Here is an 18,218-nt window from a genome sequence, read left to right as displayed (position 1 = left end):
ACCCTGAATCTTAGGAGGGCATGTTTGATAATAATTATAATTTATTATTTGTACCCCGCCCATCTGGCTGGGTTTCCCCAGCCACTCTGGGCGGCTTCCAACAAAGATTAAGAATACACTGGTACCTCGGGTTACATATGCTTCAGTTTACATACGCTTCTGGTTACATACTCCGCTAACCCAGAAATATTGCTTCAGGTTAAGAACTTTGCTTCAGGATGAGAACAGAAAACGTGCTCCGGCAGCGCGGCAGCAGCAGGAGGCCCCATTAGCTAAAGTGGTGCTTCAGGTTAAGAACAGTTTCAGGTTAAGAACAGACCTCCGGAACGAATTAAGTACTTAACCCGAGGTACCACTGTACATTAAAATGTATTGTTGGCTGGTTGGGGATCCCTACAGAAGTAGCAATGGCAGGACCCCAGATTCTTGTGTTGGTATCCTAAGGCTGGCATCACCTCCCCCCCCCCCAACGGCTTGTGTCCGTGTGCCATTCTGGCTCTAGCACTCATAGGACCTGGGAGATGAGGGTTCGAATCCTCACACAGCTACGATGCTCCTGCTGGGTGATCTTGGACCAATCGTGATATTTTAGCCTGGCCTACCTCAAAGGGCTGTAGTGAGGATGGAATGGGGTGGAGGGAGAACCATGCCTGCCACATGGACCTTTGGAGGGGGGAAAGGGGGGATCTGAATGTCACAATAAACAACTATTTCAAGAATACAGAGGACATGATCACAGAATTGCATGCACAGAAAGAGGTTTATTGTCACTACGGAGGAAGACGGGAGCTGGCCAGAGGGGGGGGGCGACAGCTTGCAAAGGTTTGCATTTCCATGATGTGGTCTGGGAAAGGGGGTTCCAAAGTTGGCCCCATCACTTTGCAAAGCACAAGGAAAGCTTCGTTTACTCAGCTAACCAGTCCACAAAAGCATCTCATCTCTTTGCAGAAAAGTGAGACAGGTTTCATATCTCATGGGGCAAATTTCCCAGTTTGGGGGGGGATGTACTGTTGTTCACACCCTCAAGCTCTGGATTTTGCTAGGTCTTAATGGAATCAAGAGTCCAAACTGGATTTACTTGGGGAAGCCCCTCTTGTTTTTTCTACTCCAGGCCAATAGAGGAGGGGAGGGAATAGATTTCCTACAGGTGGACAGAGCAGGTGGGAAAGGGGGCTGGCCTTGGACCTGTTGGGAAGCTGGAGGTCTGTGGGTGTTCCTCTCAGGCCCAGGGTGGCATTTCAGGCATAATCGGAGGCCTTGTATTTGCAAAGGTATGGCAAGCAAGTCGTACAGGAACGCTGGATCCATTTCTGGGAACCTGCAGGGCAGAAGGTTGAGAGAGATTATTAGGGTGTGTCCAGAAATTGAGAGAAAATGTAGACTTCCTTTTGAGTAAATCAAGTATTTCCTTGCCTGTTTTGGAGAGGGAGACAATTACAAGGAAAAGCAACGAAGAGATTTGATAAATACAAAAGCAGAAGTATTTCGAACAAGCCATTCTACTTTTGCCAGTAGGGTGTGTGTGTGTGTGTGTGTGTGTGTGTGTGATGCAGAACCCTTTCCCCATGGTTTGTGAGATCTTTGTCATGTTTGAGGTATTTTCTTGCATTCCCCACACCTGCATGAATGAAACTTCACTGAAGCCACCTATCAAAAATCTGAATTCTGCATTTAAATTAAGTTCCACCTTTGCAATGTGCCCTACTCTGGGACAACGAAGATCATGGCCACTGGTCCCATCACCTCCTGGCAAATAGAAGGGGGAGAAATGGAGGCAGTGAGAGATTTTACTTTCTTGGGCTCCATGATCACTGCAGATGGTGACAGCAGCCACGAAATTAAAAGGCGCCTGCTTCTTGGGAGAAAAGCAATGACAAACCTAGACAGCATCTTAAAAAGCAGAGACATAACCTTGCCAACAAAGGTCTGTATAGTTAAAGCCACGGTTTTCCCGGTAATGATGTATGGAAGTGAGAGCTGGACCATCAAGAAGGTTGATCGCCGAAGAATTGATGCTTTTGAATTATGGTGCTGGAGGAGACTCTTGAGAGTCCCATGGACTGCAAGAAGATCAAACCTCTCCATTTTGAAGAAAATCAGCCCTGAGTGCTCCATGGAAGGACAGATCCTGAAGCTGAGGCTCCAATACTTTGGCCACCTCATGAGAAGAGAAGACTCCCTGGGAAAGACCCTGATGTTGGGAAAGATGGAGGGCACAAGGAGAAGGGGACGGCAGAGGACGAGATGGTTGGACAGTGTTCTTGAAGCTACAAACATGAGTCTGACCAAACTGCGGGAGGCAGTGGAAGACAGAAGTGCCTGGCGTGCTCTGGTCCATGGGGTCACGAAGAGTCGGACACGACTAAACAACAACAACACTCTGGGACAAAGAACCACTCTAGACTTTGCCCACCGACCCCAATGGAGGTAACAGTTGAAAAACAAAAATGCAGCCCAGGTGATAAGAAGTGCCAAGTATAAAGAGGAAACTAGTGGGGTTCTCTCTCTAGAGCCCCATCTCTTCCTGTCCTCAGTTCCCTTGCCAAGTCCTTTCTGCACAGGAATAAGTAAGTCTGTCCTTTTCATTTTTTGTCAGTTTCCCATTTTCCCATTCTTGAGTTCTCTATATTTCCACATCAGTTTGTGATTCTTGGTGGGTTTGATTATTTAGCTCCTCCTGAACATTCATCAACATTTTAAGGCCATTTTCAAACCATTGGCGTGTTTTTGCAAAGCAATTTTCCCCAATACAAGGAACTTTTGCATGTTACTTTTGCAGATGTTAGCATTTTAAAGCACACTGGAAGTATATGTGTTTTTGCGCACACTTGGTTGGAGAACTGCACTGCAACTTTTAGAATATCTGAGAATGCCTTTGTTTTAGTTCCCCTCAATTCCTTGAATGGAATGGGGTTTCCTTCCCCAGTCTCTCTTCTTGCGTACCTGAATAAGAAAGAGAGACACATTCACTTGAAGAGATTGAGTGGCTGATGCTCCGGCCGTCCCAGAGGGGTTGAGAGAAGACAGATCCATCGCTCCATTCCCAGATCATATTCTGGAGAGAGAGAAGGAGAAAGGAAGGTCTTGTGATAAAAGGGGAATGGAAGCCCATTGCTCCCCACATCCCCAGAGAGGACACAGCTGGGGAATCAGCACAACTGACAAGGCCAAGGGGTTGGTTTGAGTCTCCAGCGGCTGGAGACATAAAGATGAAAGGGGACTGACAATTTGTACGGTGTTGGGGAGAATCTGTGACTTTATAGATAGCGCAATGAGAGTTGGCAAGGAGGAAAGACAATGAGGAGCTGGAGCTGGAGCTTCAGAACTTCCCACAGAGCCACTCCAAGAAATAATCCCATCTCCAAATGGGATTTGACATTTGGGGAAGAAGTGGTTTCAGAGGGAAGTGAGAGCCGGTGAGCTACATCTGAAGGACCTCAAGGGAGCTGAGGAGCTCGTACAGTCAGCATCTTCAGAGAGTCCTAAAGGCACCTACCGAGGTACGGCGGTCAGCTGCCAGGCCGATCCAGACGTTGCTAGGGCCATATAGTCGCAGGTAACTGTAAACCACATTTGCTTCCCTTGCAGAAAGAATGGAGGCCAGCTGGAACCCATGTCTCCTCTGGCAACTGACCTGCAGGGAGAAGAAAGGGGGAAACCAGTGAGATGCTGCCCAGAGCCAGGATTCCCAACAAGGATGCCCTTGCTCTTCTCTCTCTCTCTCTCTCTCTCTCTCTCTCTCTCTCTCTCTCTCTCTCTCTATTTTCACAACTCCTTTTTTATTATTGCAAAGTAAATACATCAATACCAAACCATGCATAAAGAACAATATAAAGGGGGGGAAATAAAGAAGAAAAAGGGGAGAAATGCAAAGAAAAGTAGACAGTAAAAGAATAAAGAAAAGTATAATATTTCAATACAATAAACACTATTTTACAAAATAATAGTAGTAATAGACTTCCATCACTCTCACAACATTTCCTTTCACATTTAATATTTTATCTGTATTTCAGTATTATTTTCATCTTAATATATAGATATGCATATATGTATGTTTCCCCTTTTCCATTCTCAAGGGTCATTCTAGACACAGCCAAATTTTTACATTAGAACCTTGTCTTTCTAAATAATCATTCAAGCACTTCCATTCCTTCTTGACTGTAATCACTGGCTTTAGTCTTATTATGTCCGTCAGTTTGGCCAGTTCCAAATATTCACATAATTTTCATAACCATTCCTCTTTGGTCGGTACCTGGTTACCCTTCCAGTACTTTGCAACCAGGATTCTCGCCGCTGAAAGAATTTAGTATTTTCTCTAGAAATATCACTATTCAATATTCCCAAAAGGTATGTTTCTGGTCTTTTGCTATGTGAAGTTCTTAGTAACTTGTTTATTTCTTCATTTATTTCTTCTCATTCCCCCAACTTACCTCAGCATCATCCCATGAGAGGCTGGAGCTAAAATACTGGTAGCAGTACTTTCTGTAGAAGATACCTCCTGCAGGGCAGTGAGCGCGAGCGCTCTGGGTGCGATTGGCGGCACCTGTGAGGAATTGGACTGAGAATGGAATAGATGCCCCAGACCACCAACCCTTTCCTTGACAGATGGAGCCCCTCGAGGAAGCCCTGGCTTTAGGAATCAGGAGGTTCCTTCTGGCTCTTTCCATACTAATCTTTCCCCCTTGACCTGCCACCTGCTCACCCTCCGCTTTATGGGAACCCAGACGTTATTGCCAAAATGGTTGCAGCACAGTGTTGTCTATGCAGCTCCAGCAGGGGCTTTTCCACACCTGATCTGTGATATAATAATATTATTATTATTATTATTAATAATAATAACAACAACAACAACAACAACAACAACAACAATTTATTTATACCCCGCCCGTCTGCCTGGGTCCCCCCAGCCACTCTGGGCGGCTTCCAACAAAACACTAAAATACAATAACTTATTAAACATTAAAAGCTTCTCTAAACAGGGCTGCCTTTAGATGTCTTCTAAAAGTTTGGTAGTTTTTTTTCTCTCTTTAACATCTGGTGGAAGGGTGTTCCACAGGGCGGGCACCACCACTGAGAAGGCCCTCTGCCTGGTTCTCTGTAACTTGGCTTCTCGCAGCGAGGGAACCACCAGAAGGCCCTCGGAGCTGGACCTCAGTGTCTGGGCTCAACGATGGGGGGGTGGAGATGCTCCTTCATGTATACTGGACCGAGGCTGCTTAGGGCTTTCAAGGTCAGCAGCAACACGTCTTCCCTTTCTACTAATGCTCACCTTCTGCCAAAGGGTTCAGGATCAGGCAGCCCAACAGGCAGAGTCCAAGGTAGACAACTTGCCCCATCTTCTGGTTCTCCTGGGAAAAGAAAATGTCAGCAACATTCATCCCAGCTAAGGGCATGGCATTTCCAGAAATGATGGGTCCATTGTGTGGTGCAAGGTTTGTGTGTATTTTTTGGGCTTTGAGCTTGTGATCATTCAAAATTCAAAAAACAGGCAATGCTAAGTTGCTTATAAGACCCAAACTATCTCATCTGCTTTGACAACATCAAATATTGCTGCCGCAAAGCAGCCAGGTTCAATATTTTCCAAGTCATACGAAAAGCAAAGTTAGCTGTGTTGCGGTTTGTAAGAAAAATCTCCAGATGCTTTTGGGGGCAATACCATTTTGAACACCAGGACCCTAAACTGGAAGAAGAGGCTTTTACACCCCCTGAATATGGTACTTTATTCCACGAGAGAACATCTACTGGGAAAAGTCACCCAGTTTGGTTTCTGTTTCTGGAACACCTAAAATTAATTCCCGCCTTTGCTAATATACGGACTGCCTCTTTCCTCCCCTTTCTGCCTCTCTTTTCTACCTTTCAGGGGACAGAGAGAGCTGGGGAACAACAACCACTTCTTGTGTTTCCAGAGAAGGGGGAGCAGCCACAGTTATGCGTCTTTCTCCCCAGTGGAACAGCCCAAAATGGTCGGCTTACCCTGTGCCTTGGCTCTGCACTGAGGTTATTGGGCTCAGTGTGGGATCATACAAGCCTTTGCAGGCAGCGGCAGAGCAAGCCGATTGGGCACCTGGGGTGGTGCTCATGCCCTGCGCACAGGGGCGGGGCCAGTGGCCTATGGGACTGGGCGAGCCAGGGCAGGATGCTCCATGGGGCCTCCGAGGAATCTGTCAGTCTTGCGTTCGGCCAAGCTATTCCTCCGGTCGAGCCCTCCGATGTTGATTAACGACCTGAGCCTTTGATGAGGCTCCAGGCACGTTCCCCCATTACGCAGAGTATACAGCAGCATGTGGAAGGACGAGAAATATGAGCTACATGCTAAGAGTTTTATTTTCTAACTACGCAGACAGAAAAGAAAAATACATCCTCTCTCTGTGAGAGCAGAGAGGCAACTGGGACAAAGGAACAGGAAACCAGTAATATAAACATCCGTCTCCCGTGAGACTTCCAACAGCCTGGAGTCTCTGGAATGTAAACAGAGTCTTGTGACTCCAAGCACTGCACAGTGGCAATAAATAGAAACCTATCAGAATCTGCCTGCCTCCTCCCATTCAGCAGCCCTACAGCTGAGGGGGAGGCAGCGGGCGGACCGTTTGGGGCAGCATGGAGCCCGTGGGTGCCCAAGCCACCATGTCACTCCCAGGAGAGATGCGTGGCTCAGGCGCACTGCAAGCCCTCTGGTGAGTGCCGCATGCCATTTTGTCACCCCCCTCAGTGGTGACACCCGGGGCGGACTGTCCCCACCGCCCCCTTCCTCCTCCCCTGCTTGCAGGGATTCAGCCTTTGTGTTTCAACCTTTTTTTTGCCACCCCCAAGCCCTGCCCAGTGATGCCGGAGAGCTCTGCCCAATAAAGAAAAGGAATAGAAAATTGCTACAGCTCCTCTAGTTACACAGCTGAGGTTAAACAGCGGACGGCGAGAGGAACGACAAAAACTGAGACAGAAGTGCAGCAGAATGGAAACAGGTCTGCTTGCAAGGAATGCAGGCTGTAATGGAAATCTCTGCCATCTTACATTCCCAGTCCTGCCCCATTCCTGCTGGCCCAGAAGGGGTGCCCATTCCCTTATTGGCTTGCTCTTCCTTCCAGTAAAATACATTCTAGGCCAGTGGAGAATCCTTTTCTCCCCAGAGTCTGTGACGCTGCTGACCTGTTTTCTTGAACCGTTTCTCTGCTAGGAAACGCAAGAGTGTTTTGAGGGTTGCAAAGGCAAAGGGGTAGATGGGTCTCACCTGCGTCCTTCTCTCCTACTGTCTTGCTGTGGCTGATCTGGAGTTGAGGGCGATTCTTGCAGCCTGTGCAAGGTGCTGTCCACCCCTGGGCATATTTATAGGAAGAGGACAATGCAGAAGGGAGACAAAGGTGAAGCCAACAAACCCTACACAACTGACCACAAAGCAAAAAGGGTTGGGTGATGAGCCATTGGGTGCCTTTTCATGAACCTGACAGATGATTAATGAAGGTGTCAAGTGGTCATTAGCCCAGGGAGAAAGGGTGGGGTTCAATTCATTGATTTGATTCGATTGCATAGCCTTTTTTATAATAACCCTTGGCAACCCAACCACCACAGCCCAGGGATAACGAGAATCAAGAAGTCATTGCCTTGTTCCTTGTGTTGGAGGAACAACACAGTACTTTGTGCTGTTGCTGGCTTTGTGGTGGTTTTCTTCTTCTACTTCCCTATTGAGACCTCTGACCAGATATTTGCACTGGGGCTCTGTCTATGTTCCCATGGCATAACCACACAAGACATGACATTTCTGGACACCTAAGTTACGAGAAGGAGCAGGCAAGCAACAGAGGCAATAAATCAAAATCAATAAGAGCCGTGCCTTCAGCAACAACACTTGCCTTTGTCTGCCTTGGGTCTTCCAACATTCGGCTTCGTTGGATACCAGGCGTTCTAGTTTTAGGAGAGAGGTAGAAAAGCTGTTCTCTATCCACTTTCTCTTTACCATTCATAGTTTTACAAATTTCTATCCTGTTACCTCTTATTTGCCTTTTTTCCAAACTAGAAATTCTCATATGCACAACATTTGTTATTTATTATTTATACCCCGCCCTTCTGGGGGTTGTATTAAAATACAATAAAACATCAGACATTAAAAACTTCCCTAAACAGGGCTGCCTTCAGATGTCTTCTAAAAGTCAGATAGTTGTCTGTTTCTTTGACATCTGATGGGAGGGTGTTCCACAGGGCGGGCGCCACTACCAAGAAGGCCCTCTGTCTGGTTCCCTGCACCCTCACTTCTCGCAGGGAGGGAACTGCCAGAAGGCCCTCGGAGCTGGACCTTGGTGTCCGGGCTGAACTGTGATGGCCTGGGATTCCGAGTCTGAGAGTGATCCGGAGGAATCCCAGCCGGCACAGGAGTCCCCGCCTCCAGGGCTGGCTGAACTGGGGCAAGGCCTAGATGCTGAGGAAACTCAAGAGCAGGCACCAGGTGAAATCATTCAGGCCCCAGAGGTGCTGGAAGACTCAGTGGCTACAGGTGAGCCTCCCCCGGGGCCCAGTAACCCTTCGGCCTCTCCTGATCTGCAGAGGCTTAGGGCAGAGAGGCGAAGGGAACTGATGTCTCCCAGGAGGAGTGCTCGCCTTAAGGCCAAGAGAGGCGGGGCTTCTGGGGGCCGGGACCGCCCCCGGCCTTAGAAGAAGATAAAGGTCAGGCAGCCCGGTCCCAGGTTGCGGGAGCAACGTCGTTGTGGAGTACCTGCTTTACCCAGTCCTTGTTCGGCACTCCCAGTGTGCCTGTTCCTCGCCCGGCTTCCTGTTTCTGACTCTCCGGTGTTCCTGTTCCTCGCCTGGATTCCTGCTTCTGCCTTACCAGTGTTCCTGTTCCACGCCTGGACTTCTGCTTCTGCCCTACCAGTGCTCCTGTTCCTCGCCTGGCTTCCTGCTTCTGCCCTACCAGCGTTCCTGTTACCCCGCCCGGCTCCCTGTCTCGGACCTCGCGTCTCATCTAGTGATCGTCTGCCCTGCTAGAGACTCTGGACTGTTCTTGGGCTACAGTAATAGTACCTTATTCCCCCTGGGACCAGCACAGTTTGCTCCCGCCACACCCGCACTCCCTCTTTGTTGGGGTGCGTTCGGGAAGAGTCAGAGGCCATGGCCGACGAAGCGGCTAGACTGTTGGCAATAGCCCAGGAGAACCAGGCCTTGACGCACACCGTGCAGCAGCTCTGTAACGCGGTTACGGCACTACAGCAGCGTTTGGACGCCCTACCGGCTCCTGGGGCCGACGCCCCGGCTTCTGGCAAGTACCCAGTGGCCTTGCCTGAGAAATTTGATGGGGCCCCGGCCAGCTTTCCCATGTTCCTTGCCCAGGCCAAGCTGTATATTCGGGGGCGCGCCCGGAACTTCCCTGACGACCGCACCAAGGTGCATTTTTTGATTAGTTTGTTAAAGGACCAGGCGGCCAAGTGGGCGTTGCCGCTGCTCAGGCAAGATTCCCCCTTGCTGGCAGACTACGGGGGGTTTTGCAATTTGTTGGAGGCCGCGTTCGGCAACCCTCAGAAGGGGAGTCAAGCCAACCGGGCGATTCGGCGGTTGAGACAGGGCAAGTCCACGGTGGCCGCATACACCACAGAATTCCGGCTGCTGGCACAGGACTTGACCTGGAACGACTCTGCTCTTCGGGACCAGTATCTCGAGGGGCTTTCAGATGAGATACTGGACCAGCTGGCCACAATGGAACGCCCCACCATGCTAGACACCCTTATTCAACAGAGTCTACAGATAGACGATCGGCTAGAGGATCAGCGTCAGTCTCGGGGCCGCCGGCACCTCCAGTTCTCGGCCCCAGTGTTTACCAGCAGCCCCACAGGCCCAGCTGAGTCATTGGAGGAACCTATGCAGCTTGGGGCAGTGCGGCCACGCCTCTCCCCCGCAGAGAAGTCGCGGCGGCGGGAGGGGAATCTATGTCTCTATTGTGGCGAAAGTGGACACTATGCACGGTCCTGTCCTGAGAAACGCCAGCTGCAGGGAAAACCGCCTACCCCAGTAGCTGATGGCCCTGGCTACCTGGGGTCCCAAACAGCACAGAATGGGGCCGCACCAATTGAATTACAACACCTTATGGTTCCGGTACATCTATACCCTCCAGGAGGGCCATGGATTCTTACCCATGCTCTGGTGGATTCAGGGGCAACCCGCTCTTATATGGACGCTGCTTTTGCTGCCCAGCATCGGGTGCCACTTCGGAACAAGCCAGAACCGGTACAGGTGGAGGCAATCGACGGACGGCCCCTGCGTTCGGGTGCCGTTACTCAGGAGACCCAGCCCCTGGTCCTGTGCCTCCAGCAGCACCGTGAGATGCGAACTCTGGATATTGCCTCCATGCCCCGGTTCCCCCTGGTGCTTGGGATGGACTGGCTGGAGGCTCACAATGTGCAGACTGACTGGGTCAAACGGACTGTACACTTCCCAGACCCCAGTTCTCCTGCTGAGACTGAGATGCTAGCAGCTGCGCCCACTGAGGAGGCTGCTGCAACGCTCCCCGCTGAGTACCGGGACTATCACGACGTGTTCGAGGAACGGGGGGCAGACCAGCTGCCGCCGCATCGGTCCTTTGACTGCGGCATAGACCTACAGCCCGGAGCGCCTCTACCGGTGAGTCGCTTATACTCGTTAACAGAGCCAGAGCGTGAGGCTTTGCAGGACTTCTTGCGCAAGAACCTGGAGCGTGGGTTCATTAGACCTTCTACCTCGCCCACTGCTGCGCCAGTGCTCTTTGTTAAAAAGAAATGTGGGGAGCTCCGCCTTTGCCATGATTACCGGGCCCTGAACAAAATTACCATCCCGGACCGGTACCCCTTGCCCCTTATTTTGGAGTTACTGGAGCGGGTGCAAGGGGCACAGGTGTTCACCAAGGTAGACCTCCGGGGAGCCTACAATTTGATTCGGATCCGCACCGGGGATGAGTGGAAGACAGCATTCGGGACCCGGTACGGACAGTTCGAATACCTGGTTATGCCCTTTGGTTTGTGCAACGCGCCTGCTGTGTTCCAACGGTACATCAACCACGTGTTCCAGGACTTGCTAGACAAGTACGTGGTGGTGTACTTGGATGACATTCTGGTTTACTCCCGTGACCCGGCGTGCCACGAAGGCCATGTCCGGACCGTGCTGCAGCGCTTGCGCGAGCATCGTCTGTATGCAAAGCTCAGCAAGTGCGAGTTTCATCAGCGGTCAGTGGACTTCCTGGGTCACCGACTCTCACCAGGTGGGGTGCAGATGGATCCTGGGAAGGTGGCAGCGGTTCGAGAATGGGCGGCACCTCGGAACCGCAAGGACCTACAGCGGTTCCTGGGGTTCGCCAACTATTACCGGACCTTCATTGCGGATTATGCTCACCGCTCCACCCCGTTGACCCGGCTACTGCGCCCCAAGACGCCGTTTTCCTGGGACAAGGAGGCGGAGGAGGCATTTCAAGGGTTGAAGGCCTGTTTCCAGAGAGCGCCAATCTTGCAACATCCGGATCCTTCTCGACCCTTTGTGGTAGAGACTGACGCCTCCAGTACGGCTCTCGGTGCCGTCTTGTCTCAGCAGCACAGACCGGAAGCGCCACTCTTACCCTGCGCCTTCTATTCCCGCCAGCTCCTTCCAGCAGAGCGTAACTATACCGTGTGGGAGCGGGAACTACTGGCCATCAAGGTGGCCTTTGAGGTTTGGCGCCACCATCTTGAAGGAGCAAGTCACCCGGTGGAGGTGAGAACCGACCACCGGAACCTGGAATACCTCCAGACCACCCGCAAGCTGAACCAAAGGCAGATCCGGTGGGCGTTGTTCTTTTCCCGGTTCCAGTTCCGGATCCGCTACATCCCTAGCTCCCAAAACCAGAAGGCGGATGCCCTGTCCCGGAAACCTGAAGACAACGCAGACACGGTTCAGCAAGCAGCACCCACCACGATCCTACCACCAGCTGCATTCCTGGCCACCCAGGAGGTTGAGCCACTGCAGGCTCGGGTGCGGGATCAGCAGCGGGTCGACGCTTGGGCCCAGGAACGACTCCGGGAACTGGCCGAAGGATCATGCCCTCAGTATCCAGGGCTGGTCTCGCATCAGGGTCTTCTGCTGCACCACGGGCGCCTGTACATCCCACCAGGGCCGCTGCGGGCTGAGGTTCTCCGGATGACCATGATGCTCCAGCGGCGGGGCACTTTGGGCGTTATCGGACCACCCATCTGGTAAGCCGTGAGTTTTGGTGGCCCCGTTTGAAGGCTGACGTGGCTCGCTACGTCGCTGGTTGTGACGTCTGCAGGCGGGCCAAGGGGCCTACCGGGCGACCCCCCGGCCTACTTCAGCCGTTGCCGGTTCCACCACGTCCTTGGCACACAGTTTCTCTGGACTTTGTAGTGGAGTTACCCCCGTCTCGTGGCTGCACCTGCCTTCTAGTTTTCTCCGACCACTTCACGAAGATGGTGCACTGTGTCCCCTGCCCATCCGTACCCTCAGCTAAGGAAACAGCGCAGCTGTACCTTCAGCATGTCTTCCGCCTGCATGGCCTACCTGAGCGTGTAGTGTACGACCGCGGCGTTCAGTTCACGTCCCGGTTTTGGCGTGCTTTGCACCAGGCCCTCGGAACAGAGGTCTGTCTCTCATCTGCTTACCACCCACAGACTGATGGCCAGATGGAACGGGCAAACGCGGTGCTAGAACAGTACCTCCGGTGTTACTGCAGCTACCAGCAGGACGACTGGGTCGACCACCTAGCATTGGCGGAGTTCGCTTATAACAATGCGGTGAATGCGTCCACCCAGCAGACCCCGTTCCAAGCCAGTTATGGTTTTCATCCACGGTTGTTTCCGGATGTGCTGCCGGCATCTGCGGTCCCTGCGGTGACGGAGTGGCTTCAGGAGCTCCAGTCCCAGCAACAGCTGTTGATGGAGCAGCAGCGCCAGGCCAAGGAGGCGTACAAGGTCCAGGCCGACCGCCACCGCCAGGTGGGGCCGGAACTTCACGTCGGTGACGTGGTATGGCTTTCCACTCGCCACCTCCACCCTTCTCGACCTTCGCGGAAGCTGGACGCCCGGTTCACCGGCCCGTTCCCTATCGTGAACCAGGTCTCGCCTGTGGCATTCCGTCTCCGGTTGCCAGCAAACCTGAAGGTTCACCCGGTATTCCACAGGTCCCTTCTGAGTCCGGTGGCCCCACCCGACGAGTTCCACCCGGACCGTCCCCGACCGCAGCCAGTTTTGGTGCAGGGAGAGCCTGAGTACGAGGTGGAACGCATTCTGGACTCCCGATACTGCAGGGGAAGGCTGCAGTATCTCATTGACTGGAAGGGGTATGGGCCAGAGGACCGTTCCTGGGAACCAGCGGTCAACGTCCACGCGCCTGCCTGCATCCGAGAGTTTCATGTGGCGTACCCCAGCAAGCCGGGTCCGGACCCTCAAGTGAGGGGGGGCCTTGGAGGGGGGATGGTGTGATGGCCTGGGATTCCAAGTCTGAGAGCGATCCGGAGGAATCCCAGCCGGCACAGGAGTCCCCGCCTCCAGGGCCGGCTGAACTGGGGCAAGGCCTAGATGCTGAGGAAACTCAAGAGCAGGCACCAGGTGAAATCATTCAGGCCCCAGAGGTGCTGGAAGACTCAGTGGCTACAGGTGAGCCTCCCCCGGGGCCCAGTAACCCTTCGGCCTCTCCTGATCTGCAGAGGCTTAGGGCAGAGAGGCGAAGGGAACTGGTGTCTCCCAGGAGGAGTGCTCGCCTTAAGGCCAAGAGAGGCGGGGCTTCTGGGGGCCAGGACCTCCCCCGGCCTTAGAAGAAGATAAAGGTCAGGCAGCCCGGTCCCAGGTTGCGGGAGCAACGTCGTTGTGGAGTACCTGCTTTACCCAGTCCTTGTTCGGCACTCCCAGTGTGCCTGTTCCTCGCCCGGCTTCCTGTTTCTGACTCTCCGGTGTTCCTGTTCCTCGCCTGGATTCCTGCTTCTGCCTTACCAGTGTTCCTGTTCCTCGCCTGGACTTCTGCTTCTGCCCTACCAGTGCTCCTGTTCCTCGCCTGGCTTCCTGCTTCTGCCCTACCAGCGTTCCTGTTACCCCGCCCGGCTCCCTGTCTCGGACCTCGCGTCTCATCTAGTGATCGTCTGCCCTGCTAGAGACTCTGTATTGTTCTTTGGCTACGGTAATAGTACCTTATTCCCCCTGGGACCAGCACAGTAACGATGGGGGTGGAGACACTCCTTCAGGTATACTGTGGCAAGTGGTTGTGGAACAACTCCAGGCATGGACCTGGCGAATGTGGACCATTTGGATCCCTTCTAGTCGGGATTCAGGCCTCACTATGGGACTGAAACTGCCTTGGTCGCACTGGTCGATGATCTCCGGTGGGCTAGGGACAAAGATGAAAGCTGTTTCCTAGTTCTGCTGGATCTCTCAGTGGCCTTTGGTACCATCAACCATGACATCCTTCTGGACTGTCTAGAGGAGCTGGGGGCACTGTTATACAGTGGTTCTGCTCCTTCCTCCTGGGCTGTGTCCAGAAAGTGGTGTTGGGGGATGAGTGTTCAGACTCCTGGGCTATCACTTGTGGGGTGCCTCAGGGTTCCATCCTCTCCCCCATGCTTTTCAATATCTACATGAAGCCGCTGGGAGAGATAATCAGGGGGGTTGGGCTGGGTGTCCATCACTATGCAGATGATACCTAGCTCTACCTCTTTTTCAAAGCAGAAGCAGTAAAGGCGGTGAAGGTCCTGTGTGAGTGTCTGGAGGTGGTTGGAGCATGGATGGTGGCTAACAGATTGAGGTTGAATCACAACAAGACAGAAGTACTGTTTCGGGGGGACAGGGGGCAGGAGTGTGGGGGTGACTCCCTGGTCCTGAATGGGGTAATTGTGCCCCTAAAGGTCCAGGTGCCCCTGAAGGACCAGATCTGCAGCCTGGGAGTCCACCAGGGAAGTGATAGCATGGATGTTAAAATCCCCTAGGACAACCAAACCAGGTGTCTCCAGGAGCACATCCTCCATGACCTGAAGCAGCTTGGCCAGGAAATCCTTGGTGCAGCAGGGAGACCGGTACACCAGAAGGCATCCTGTACTGCTTCTATTGCCCAACTTCCAGAACATGCAATCTGAAAACTGGGTCTTCCCAATAGGATTCCTGGTATAAACTTGTTGTTTTTGTTGTTGTTTAGTCCTTTAGTCGTGTCCGCCTCTTCGTAACCCCATGGACCAGAGCATGCCAGGCACTCCTGTCTTCCACTGCCTCCTGCAGTTTGGTCAAAGTATTCTCTTCTCATGAGGTGGCCAAAGTATTGGAGCCTCAGCTTCAGGATCTGTCCTTCCAGTGAGCACTCAGGGCTGATTTCCTTCAGAATGGATACGTTTGATCTTCTTGCAGTCCATGGGACTCTCAAGAGTCTCCTCCAGCACCAGAATTCAAAAGCATCCATTCTTCGGCGATCAGCCTTCTTAATGGTCCAGCTCTCACTTCCATACATCACTACTGGGAAAACCATAGCTTTAACTATAAACTAGTGACTTCCTGAAAATCACTGCAACCCCCCTTCCCTGCCCGTATGACCTGGGCTGCTGTGCGTATGAGAAACCTGGTGGAAAAGCAGCGGCAAGGGAGGCCCATCTGCTTCATCCAACTAAGTTTCCATCTCGCATGTCATAAGGGAGTCTTTCGATCATTTTGTAGATAAAATGCACGGCACAATCTCATTTCTCAATCACCTAGGTACTGGTCATTTTTATAGGTGGGAATCTACATTGGAGAATGCAAAAGGGGATTGGGAAGGAATGATGCTACTTCTTGTATGCCATTTGACTGTTCACAATATCTATGAATTCATTTTATCATCCTGTTGTCTTAGCATTCCACACAGCCACCTCCATAGAAACGTGTTTTAAGCCATGTACCTGAACTAATAATCTTCATTAGCATCTGGTATCTGCACAAGTTAATTCCTAGCATTAGCTGAAAATACATACTTTGTCATAAAGTTGACCACAAGTCTGGGCATGGAATGTTTCCCCATTTTAAGGGTCATCACTTAATTTTTTTATGAAGATTGAAAAAATCATGATTGTCTTTCAAAAGTGGCAGTGCTACAAGAATGTGATCCTGGAGCACATCATTTGGATCATAAATATCTGAACTTTTCCCAACTCTGCAATGTCCTTTTTCAGGCATAGTCACCTGAAGACCATGCCAAGCGTCCGAGAGGATTGGCAGAGTACCAGGAATGTGACCAGGAGATTAGGACTTGCCACCAAGCCTGCGGGGGAAGCCCTGGTGAGTTTGGGGACTGCCACTTCCTCCTTCCTCCTCCAATTCTGCATGTTGGTTCTTTGCATCCTCTATTCAGATTGGAAAGCTGGCAGTTGTCCAAGGAGTGCCCAGGTCTCTTTTTACAGCAGCCTGAGTTTTGCATTGCTTGTTCCTAATCATAGCATTGCACACCTATTTGCACAGCACTTATGTAAGGTATTTCGCCTCTTTTAATTGTAGAAAGTTTTACCTATCCTTAAAGAAACTGAGGCATGTTGCACATGTGTTCTGCTTGCAGATTTGCCATAATGGGCATCTGGTTGGCCTTTGTGAAGAACAGATTGCTGGACCAGATGGGCCCCCTTTGGCCTGATCCAGCAGCCAGGCTCTTCTTAGGTGTAGGGAGGCCTGGAAATGGCTTCAACTTTACCTTCCCTGCACCCACCTTCCACTCACCTGACATTAATGCTGTCTGGTGAGCCAGTTTTGTATAGCAGTGTGCATGAAACAGAAGCCCTAAGGTGCTGGGAATCTAAAGTAGCAGAAAGTTGCCCCCACTTCCAGTCGCCTCACAGAGGCAGCTTAAGGTTCAAAAATGTTTACTGCTGCAGAAGATAAGGCTTCAGTAATACAGTTCCGGACGTTGATCTATACATACAGCTTTGCAGATACAGATACGGTGAGGAGGAAAATGTATTTGATCCCCTGCTTAATTTGCCTGTTTGCCCTCTGGCAGGTTTCGGGGGGGGGGGTTCCTGTTGTTATTTTGTCTCTCACAGCTACAGTAAACCTACCATTAAAATTATGGACTGGTCATTTCTTCGTCAGAGGGCAAACAGGCAAATTTAGCAGGGGATCAAATACTTTCCCCCCTCACTGTGTATACAAGTAGAAAGCATTTCTGTTGCTCCAGCAATCCAAGACATAACCCAGACTCTGACTCACAGATGGATTCACAGACTGACAAATGAGCAGATTTGCCTTAATCTTTTATATAGCAACTGGCTTGGCTGATCTTGAACAGGTTGGCTTATATCAGACACAGGGCGATTTGTGCCCAGGAAAGAGATTATCCCCTTCCTCTGTGTCCAGTTCCTCCAACATAAAAATAAGAATCAAACACAGAAGCCTCCAAGATCAGCTGACTCCTCCATGCCCTTTTCTAACAACCAGGGTGAGCTCAAAACAGCTCATAAAAGCAACAAAGGATTAACAAATTAAAACACTTCCTGGTACAAAATAAATATATAAGAGAGGGGATGTTGGGAGCTGCGGTGCAGAGCTCAGGTCTTCAAGAGGGGTGGGGTGAGGGTGCTGCTGACTGGTGATGGGGTTGGGGGGCAGGCTTGGTAAGAAGAGCTGGCTGGATCAGGCCAATGTCCCATCAGGATCCGAGCACCGGAGCAACGCTCTCCCCTCCTGTGGTTTACAGCAGCTGGGATTTGGAAGGAGCTGTGGGGCAGAACATAGTCTTCATGGCTAGTAGCCATCAATACCCCTTCCAAAATTCAGCTTTGTTGGATGCTGATGAGTTCTAATGTCATGAGAGAGCGGAGAAACTTTCCCTGATTCACTCTCCCCATGCCCTGCGTAATTTCATGAACTTCGATCACATCATTACTCGCCTGTTCTCTAAAGTGAAAAGTCCCAAATATTTCTCCCTTTCTTCATAGGGGAGCTGGAAGCTGAGCCTTATGAGCAATGGTCGAAGGAGCTGGGTATGTTTAGTGTGGGAAAGGGAACAAGCTTGTTTTCTCCTGCTCTGGAAGGGAGGACTTGATCCAATGGCTTCCAGTTAAAAGAAAGGAGATTCCAACGACAGTGGTACCTCTGGTTACAAATGCTTCACCTTACGATTGTAACCCGGAAGTAAGTTGTCCGAGCTCTCAGAGGCTGCCGCCGCCTGGCAGCAAACCCGGACATCCACAGGGCCTATGGAGCTCTCTGAGTCCTCCGCGAATGCTGGGAACCAAGCCGATTGTGATTGTGGAAGAGGACCCTTAGCCCCCTCCAAACAGT

At 51.4% G+C, this 18,218-nt stretch overlaps 1 protein-coding gene across 1 annotated transcript; it reads right to left on the bottom strand.

The window, feature by feature from the left end:
- Positions 1 to 766: 766 nt before the first annotated feature.
- LOC308486448 (lithostathine-like) lies at positions 767 to 7,284 on the bottom strand. Its single transcript, XM_081023310.1, has 6 exons — positions 7,226 to 7,284; positions 5,270 to 5,348; positions 4,431 to 4,543; positions 3,497 to 3,634; positions 2,944 to 3,055; positions 767 to 1,318 (listed from the first exon to the last, which is right to left on the bottom strand). The coding sequence occupies exons 2-6, from the start codon at positions 5,334 to 5,336 to the stop codon at positions 1,239 to 1,241; spliced, it is 510 nt and encodes a 169-aa protein (XP_080879436.1). The 5' UTR covers positions 5,337 to 5,348; positions 7,226 to 7,284; the 3' UTR covers positions 767 to 1,238.
- Positions 7,285 to 18,218: the final 10,934 nt, after the last annotated feature.

This window comes from Podarcis pityusensis (genome assembly GCF_964106645.2).
Source record: "Podarcis pityusensis genome assembly, chromosome: 10".
In the NCBI taxonomy this organism is placed as follows: Eukaryota; Metazoa; Chordata; class Lepidosauria; order Squamata; family Lacertidae; genus Podarcis; species Podarcis pityusensis.
This window is presented reverse-complemented; position numbering and strand designations above follow the sequence as displayed.

Excerpts from the sequence above, each read along its gene's own strand:
- LOC308486448 (XM_081023310.1), bottom strand. The coding sequence starts at position 5,336 with ATGGGGCAAGTTGTCTACCTTGGACTCTGCCTGTTGGGCTGCCTGATC. Across the intron at positions 3,635-4,430 it reads TCTCATGGGATGATGCTGAG|GTCAGTTGCCAGAGGAGACA; the intron begins GTAAGTTGGGGG and ends TTCTCCCTGCAG. Across the intron at positions 3,056-3,496 it reads CAGCTGACCGCCGTACCTCG|AATATGATCTGGGAATGGAG; the intron begins GTAGGTGCCTTT and ends CTCTCTCTCCAG.